This window comes from Rattus norvegicus, chromosome 5, assembly GCF_021556685.1.
Source record: "Rattus norvegicus strain SHRSP/BbbUtx chromosome 5, alternate assembly SHRSP_T2T, whole genome shotgun sequence".
Classification (NCBI taxonomy): domain Eukaryota; kingdom Metazoa; phylum Chordata; class Mammalia; order Rodentia; family Muridae; genus Rattus; species Rattus norvegicus.
The window spans coordinates 72,186,742-72,194,984 of record NC_141538.1 but is presented as its reverse complement, the minus strand read 5'-3'; the positions used below and the strand labels follow the sequence as shown (position 1 = coordinate 72,194,984).

Sequence of the window (8,243 nt, the reverse complement as noted above, 5' to 3'; positions counted from 1 at the left end):
AAGCTACACAAGAGACATTCAAAACCTTCCCCACGAGGCTCCTGCTCCCTGTGCGTTCTCTCATGCCACACGCTGTGCATAACTCCATCTCAGTCCCCGTTTCAGAAGGACGCAAAGATGCACAGCACTGACTCCAAAACTCAGTGAAATTTTAGAATTAAAAAAGCACTTGAAAGCTAGGAAGATGAAATCATGTTCAAAAGACCCAGTTCTGCTTCCAAGACCCTCTCCTAATGACTTATTTTGCCTTGCTCTCTGCTAGCTTTCCTCCCCTTCACCTTAAACTCACATTCTTCACAAACTCATAAACATGGCTACTGGTAGTGTCCAAGCTTTCGCTCCTTTACCGTCTGCTACCAGGGAGGAAGAACCTCTTCTCTCAGAGTAGTTTGAAAACTCTTGGGACATGCAAGAATAGCTTAATCACTACTGGACTCATCACTCCTGTGGCCAAGGGAAAAATACTTTGAATCACTTTTATAGTAGTAGTCACCATCATTGGAGTTGGCTTCTGTGAGTAAAGAAACAGAATTACTTAAACACATCCCTTTAAAATACCTGCATGTCAGGTTGTGTAGGGAAGGCTATATAAATACTAGAGTTAAATGGATTTAAGATCCCAGTGGCTAAACAGTTACTATACATATATAGACAGGTAGATGTCCTAAGACAGTAGTCCTGTCATATTTTCTAGGCATACTAGTTCTACTAGTTAGTAGATTAGTGTGAACTAATTTTACTAGTTCTAAATATAACAGAGATACACACACACACACACACACACACATACACACAATGTTTAACCGTATATTTAGTATGTATAATTTTGTTAAGTAACCTATATTTCTATTATTAATATAGTCTTTGTAATTTTGGGAAATTTGGCCAATCCATCTTCATAGTTAAACTCAAAAATATATAGAAGTAACATATTTAAAAGGAAATTAAAACTACATCCCCTTCCTTCTCTGTGTGTGTTTGGAATGGGGAGTGAGGCATGTACATGCCATGACATATATGTGAAGGTCAGAGAAGAGCTTGAAGGAACTGGTTCTACTCTGTGGTTCCCAGGGATTGATTCCAGGCAGCAAGCACTTCTACCCACTAAGACATTATGCAAGGCCCAAGTAAGAATGTTTTGTTAGGAAATGTACTCATTTACAAAAAAGCAGATAAATATTATTTACATACATGAACAATTTAATAATGTATATTTGTGCACAAAAAGCGCTTTGAATTTAATTATCAGATAGTTTGTTCTAGTTGCAGAGTGCTATGATAAATATTTTCGTGCATTTCAGATTAAATCCACACTCTCAATGAGCATTGGTGGCTAAGTAGACTAATTTGCCTTTTGAAACCACTTAGATCTTTATGCTTCTGATGATATATATTTTAGATTCATTCTTGGCTAGAAGGTTCTGAAGCCTTGGATTCCTTTTCTTTTTAAAAATTTACTTTCTGCAGGAAGTCATACATTCAGAGTATAACTCATTCTTGGCTTTTATTATTGACATCCTCCAAGTCATCACTGAGCTCTGCTGTGGTTTGAGTACCCACACACTGGTATTTGGGTTTTTTGTGCCTAAGTGTTCTGATTCTCCTAACTCTACCAACTAGGTGTTTCTCCTTCATATTCTGCTTATTTGGAGCCTGACATTTCTCAGTCCGTAGGTATGAGAGACTGTCACAATGTCCTCCAGTTTGAGATTCACCTTCTCCTTTAGATGCACATTTACAACTCTTTCTATCTGTTAAACAAGCTTGGACGCGGTGGACTGGGCTCAAAGATGCCACCCTGTAGGTTGATTCACAGCCATGAGCACTTCTTTTTGACAGCCCACAGTGCTTGCTTCTGTGACTTTCCCTCAGAGAGATATAACTCTGACCTCTGCTAATGGGTCTGACACACCAGGATTTGGATCTGGGTGTCCTAGGACTGTATTGCCTTTGGGTTTTTCTACTGTGGTGTGAACCAACTCCTACACATTGGGAGGACTGGCTGCAGCTTACCATCTTTTTTTTAGTAGAAGCCAGCATCTTATCATTTGTAATAGGGGAGTTGCTATCTTCTGAGACACAATGATAAGAATGATCCCTGTCTCTGAATTTGCTATTTATCAAGGGTCTTTCTCTGGGCAATCTTTGAAAAGCCTTTAGTGAAGATTCTTCAAGCTTCTTTTTCTCTGCTTCTTTTCTCTGATCATGTACCTGTTGGCCAGGATTCAAAACATTTGTTTCCCTTATATTGTACTTTTTGGGGGGTGCCCGATTAGAATCCACCAGTGCTCTAAAGGTGTGTGGACTTGTTTCAGGCCTCTTTAGATTCTGGACATGGCCATGAAGCAGCTTTGTGCTTTCTGACTTTTTCTCTTGATTATCATTTCTGTAACACTCTGTGTGTGACCTGCTTTCCCCGAGATTAGCCCAATTCAGTGAATTTGTAGTACAAACCACGTCTTTGAAATCATCTGATCCCCACTCATCTTTGGTCCAGACAGGGCGTTCATTTGCCGTGTTCTGATGGGTTGTTGAGATTTGGGAGTTTTTTGAGGAATGGCCCTTTGGAAAGTGTTTCAAGCCAGAGTCAGAGCTTTGCCCTGTCTTACTCCAGCTCCTCTTGGACTGTTTTATGCCTTGTTGAGATTTCATGAAGGAGAGATCCTCTGGTGGAGACAAGGCTGGAGCTGAAACAGTGTTCTTCTTTTTCACCCATGTTGAAACAGGACACTGATAGATGGCGTTGCAGTCATAGGTCTCCATGTTGTAAGATGAATAAACAAAACTGATAAACTCATGTAGAAAATGCCGAGTATATTGGAGGAGATAAGGCTCCAGTAGGTGAGTGAAAGATTCACTGTCCAAGTTAAATTTTGTCATGTGATGGAGAATGGCAGTCAGAATATTCTTCACTGTGTAGCCATAGTCTCCACAGACAGCTGTGAGTTCCCGTTTCAGCCAGGGAATCAGCCGGTGCAGGCTGCTGGGATTTCTCTTAAAATATTGAGCTGAAAAGTGTCTTTTCAGTCCAGAGCCCTGGACATATTTTACCCAGACTCCAGAATAGTACAGAGCTCTTCTAAACTTCACAACTACATGGTCTCTAAAATGGCTCAAGGACAGTGAATGTGGTGGAAGCTTCCCATGGTCTCCAAACTTTCTCAGTAGTTCTTGGATAGTCAGCTCTCTCAGTGGTCTGGTCTTCTTTGATGTCTGGCTGAGATTTTGTGTTTGAGAGAAGTCCACAGAACTTTCCTCCTCTGAAGTGAGAAACGTGAAATCTTCCTTGTTAGCGGTCTCGAACTCGTTAGAGCAACACTGAGAAAGAAAACGTTGCATGATGGGAGAGAGTGTGGATTTCTTACTTAATCTTGAGTATGAAGAGCCATCACCTCTCTTCCTGGAAGAGAAATTCCAGTCAGACTCACTCTGACTACATTCCAAACAGCTGGGGCACTCACACTTAGATGAAAGCTCTGTGGCCATTGCTTTAACAGATTATGATCTGAGTCCTTTGTGAGAAAAAAAAATAGCTTCAAATCATTTCCTCATCTTGTATGAAAAATATCTGTTAAAAATACTCAATGCATACTCATATAATATGCTCACTCTGGGATTAATGCTGGAACAAAGTTAGGAGACAATCTATCTCTCAGATTCTGGTACCATGCACAGGGAATCTAAAGCAGTGAAGATATAGGCATGCTGGGATTGTTTCTTTCTCAAGGAAGTTCTTTTCAAGTTCTGAAAGGCAAATTCAAAGAAAAGAAAAGAAACATTAGCCCCGAAAACATATTCATACAAGTAATATTATACAGCTTGAGCAAGTTGTATTTATTTATTTAGACATCCCTCTTCCTCTCCCTCGCCCCCCCCCCCACCAGTTAAAGCGTCCTGAATTTGAAAGAGAGCAAGGAGGAGTACATGTGATGAAATAAAATGGAAATGATGTGATTATATTATAATCTCAGAAAATACTTTTAAAAAAATCTTAAGCATCGCTTTTTAAGTTCCCCTGAGCCCGGGCTGCGCTCCTCTAACTGGGACTTTGAGTCGCAGTTATTTCTGGTGTTGGCATGGCTCCAAGAAGGCCCAGACTCACTCTGTGCTGCCCCACACATAGAGAAGGAGAATGAGCGAGTCGGTCTCTAAGTCCAGCCTGCCCCTGGCCTTCAAGCTGAAGCAAGGTCAGGGCAGGCCACACAAGCAGCCTTCGAAGGAGCCCAGTAAAGTGCCAAATTGGAAGAGCCCTCAGGGCCTACCAAAAGGAAGCAAGAAGAAGGGCGCAGCCAAGACGTGGAGTTAACACAACTCCAGGGAGGAAACCAAGGGTCAAACCCAAGAAACTGGAGGAGGAGGAGGAAGAGGAGGGCATCTCTCAGGAGTCCTCGTGGGAGGAGCAGTGACTACTTGGAGTGTTGCCTGCTCCTTGGCCACAGAGGAGCAGCATTCCCCTGCACTGGAAGCCCTGCTCCCAGGCCCCTCCCCGCTCCCATTGCACACTACTGCACCAGGCACCAGCTGCAGGCTCTGCGGCAGGCACCCACGGGAACAGGGTTTGGCTCAGTCCCTGTGCACCCCTCCCCAACACATCTCCCTCCTGACAAAGTTAACTTACCATCTAGCTACAGCTCAGCCTGCTTGCTCACCTCCCTCAGAGCCCTCACTTTTAGCTGGAGCTTTGTTTTGTGGGTCCCTTCTGTCCTGCTGTTCCTGGCTTCCCTGTGGAGGATCCTGGGAGCATTCTGTGGCCTTAAGGGGCCACAGTGCCACCTCACTCCGACAAGCCCCAATGGCTGACCGGGCAACAGTGGTGTGGTCAGTGCAGGGGATGCTTCGGTCCCAGCATGTCCCCCACCAAAGTGTCACCAGGTGGGTTTCTCAGTCCCTCCTGCCCCATCCTACCGAGAATCCTGCACCAGATTGGCTGAGCCCCTTGGTTGGGCAACAGGAAGTAGGATGATGTTGGCTCCACCCACTTTGCTGCTCTCACCTGGGAAGAGACAGATGAATGAGGTCCTAGATTGCTTCCACCTAAGGCAGACCAGCAACAACATGCTCCTCCTCCACTACACTGTTCCTCCAGCAGGGCACCAAGGAGTTAACCTTGCTCCCCTCTCCTTTTGCTCCTCCCTGCCCCCCTCAGATTCTGGTTCCATCTTTTTCTCTGTCACAAACTACCTCTGGGCACTTGTGTTTGGTTTGCTTGTTTGTTTGTTGTTGTTGTTGTGGTTGTTGTTCAATGTTCATTCTTAGACACCCACCATTGCTGTTGCTACCAGCGCCAGATGTTCATCCTCCTGATTTTGCCTACACCCCCCCACACACACTACACTCTAGGGGAAGCAGGGCTGGGGTGCAGCTGCAGGCTGGTTACCTACACCACACTAGGGAAGATGGGGCATCCGCCCCGTGGATGCTGCAGCAGAGTGAGTATGGGGACCACTTTGATGGGAAAAGGATATAGGACCACCTCCCTTTGTTCTGTGGGGGAGGAGTAGCCAGTATCTGTCCCAGCCTGGGGCTTCCACTCTGGTTTCCTATTTACAGTTACTTGAAATATATATATATAAATCAAGCATCATATTCTTTGACCTGACAATTCTAACTATAAGGTTTTAATTTAGATGTACAACAAAGTAAAACATATTGACAGTTTTAAGGTAGTAAAAACTGAAAATAACCTAAACGTACATCAGTGAGAGATGTGTTGAATGAATGATGCTCTGCTCGTTGTATTTTAATATTAGGCATCTACTCAAGTGAAGTGAAGAGATTCTTACCAAGGGAAGTAGATGGCTGAATACATTAACTTAAGTACAGAAATATGGAATATTTTGTAAACTCTTGGACAGTCAGACATCGTGGCTCACACTTGTTATGCTAGCACTAGGGAGGTTGAAGGGGAAGAATGTTGAGTTCTATGGAACCCAGCTTGGGTTCTTAGTGATTATTTGATTCTAGTGCTATTAACTAGGTGCAATTAGAAGCAATGCATTTACCCTAGAAATAACAAATTATACCTGTATTATATACATTTACATGGATGATTATAAGAAAAATTACCAAAGTAAAATATCTAAAAGCATACTGGGATCCAGAGAAGGACAGAAACACTGGTTAATGCCTACATCTGGTGCTCTCTATCTTCAGTTCTATTAGTCAGAACTGACAGCTACAAATGACAGGGGTCAAAAAATAGACGATGTTATAGGTTAAACATTCAACACAAGACACCTTCCTCAGTCTGTGTATACAAGTGTTGGTATCTTAAAAAAGATTAGTTTTAAAATGTTACCCCAAGGTGTCAGCATAACAATTTATGACTAGAAATAAGTCAACACATTTGTACATTAACATCAAGTGATGTGTCTCTGAAAGTCGTTATAAGACTATTAATTTCCATGTTACAGTGACTCTAGTACAGATAAAGGCAAAGAAATTCTCTCAGGAGCTCAGAATAGAAAATCAAGTCTCGTGAGAAATTTCCCACAAATGAATTCATAACTAAAAATCAGTAACAAGCTTCCTGGTTGCTGCCGCCACAGAGAGCCCGTGGGCAGCACCTCTCGAGCAAACTTGAGCCCCGGGACCACAGGTAAGACCAACTTGTCTGTTGCAAGAAAGCTGCCTGGTGAAATCGGGACACACAGAGGCAGAATTCCTCTAGGACCGGGCACGTCCTGTGTTTACCAGAAGTCCCACACCCGCGGATCCCGGCCAGCAGCAGCTCTCTGCTCCCAGACCCCGTGGGAAAGAGACCTCACCACCTGGTCAGGTGGGCACTCCTGAGGCTGCAGAGCGGAAGAGACCACCAACACTGCCCACCCCTGCCCACATCCCTGGCCCAAGAAGAAACTGTATAAGGCCTCTGGACTCCCGTGGGGGAGGGCCCAGGAGCGGCAGGACCTCTGCCTGAGACACCGCTGGAACCTGAAGGAAACAGACCGGATAAACAGTTCTCTGCACCCAAATCCCGTGGGAGGGAGAGCTAAACCTTCAGAGAGGCAGACAAGCCTGGGAAACCAGAAGACACTGCTCTCTGCACACACATCTCGGACGCCAGAGGAAAACACCAAAGGCCATCTGGAACCCTGGTGCACTGAAGCTGCCAGAAGGGGCGGCACAGGTCTTCCTGGTTGCTGACACCGCAAAGAGCCCGTGGGCAGCACCCCGCGAGCGAACATGAGCCTGGGGACCACAGGTAAGACCAACTTGTATGCTGCAAGTGACCTGCCTGGTGAAATCAAGACACAGGCCCACAGGAACAGCTGAAGACCTGTACAGAGGAAAAACTACACGCACGAAAGCAGAACATTCTGTCCCCATAACTGGCTGAAAGAAAACACTAAAACAGGTCTACAGCACTCCTGACACACAGGCTTAAAGGGACAGTCTAGCCACTGTCAGAAATAGCAGAACAAAGTAACACTAGAGATAATCTGATGGCGAGAGGCAAGCACAGGAACCCAAGCAACAGAAACCAAGACTACATGGTATCATCGGAGCCCAATTCTCCCACAAAAACAAACATGGAATGTCCAAACACACCAGAAAAGCAAGATCTAGTTTCAAAATCATATTTGATCATGATGCTGGAGGACTTCAAGAAAGACGTGAAGAACTCCCTTAGAGAAACACAGGAAAACATTAATAAACAAGTAGAAGCCTACAGAGAGGAATCGCAAAAATGCCTGAAAGAATTCCAGGAAAACATAAATTAACAAGTAGAAGCCTATAGAGAGGAGTCACAAAAATCCCTGAAAGAATTCCAGGAAAACACAATCAAACAGTTGAAGGAATTAAAAATGGAAATAGAAGCAATCAAGAAAGAACACATGGAAACAACCCTGGATATAGAAAACCAAAAGAAGAGACAAGGAGCTGTACATACAAGTTTACCAACAGAATACAAGAGATGGAAGAGAGTATCTCAGGAGCAGAAGATTCCATAGAAATCATTGACTCAACTGTCAAAGATAATGTAAAGCAGAAAAAGCTACTAGTCCAAAACATACAGGAAATCCAGGACTCAATGAGAAGATCAAACCTAAGGATAATGAGTATAGAAGAGAGTGAAGATTCCCAGCTCAAAGGACCAGTAAATATCTTCAACAAAATCATAGAAGAAAACTTCCCTAACCTAAAAAAAGAGATACCCATAGGCATACAAGAAGCCTACAGAACTCCAAATGGATTGGACCAGAAAAGAAACACCTCCCGTCATATAATAGTCAAAACAC

At 43.9% G+C, this 8,243-nt stretch overlaps 1 protein-coding gene and 1 pseudogene across 1 annotated transcript; one reads left to right on the top strand and one right to left on the bottom strand.

Annotated features, from left to right (window-relative positions):
* Nucleotides 1-1,183: 1,183 nt before the first annotated feature.
* On the bottom strand, nt 1,184-3,744 carry Toporsl (topoisomerase I binding, arginine/serine-rich like). The gene is given in 1 exon segment (NM_001346301.1): nt 1,184-3,744. A coding segment is annotated over 1 exon segment (1,995 nt). The 5' UTR covers nt 3,487-3,744; the 3' UTR covers nt 1,184-1,491.
* Nucleotides 3,745-4,132: 388 nt separating this feature from the next.
* On the top strand, nt 4,133-4,406 carry LOC148005786 (high mobility group protein HMG-I/HMG-Y pseudogene; annotated as a pseudogene).
* The last annotated feature ends 3,837 nt before the right edge of the window (nt 4,407-8,243 follow it).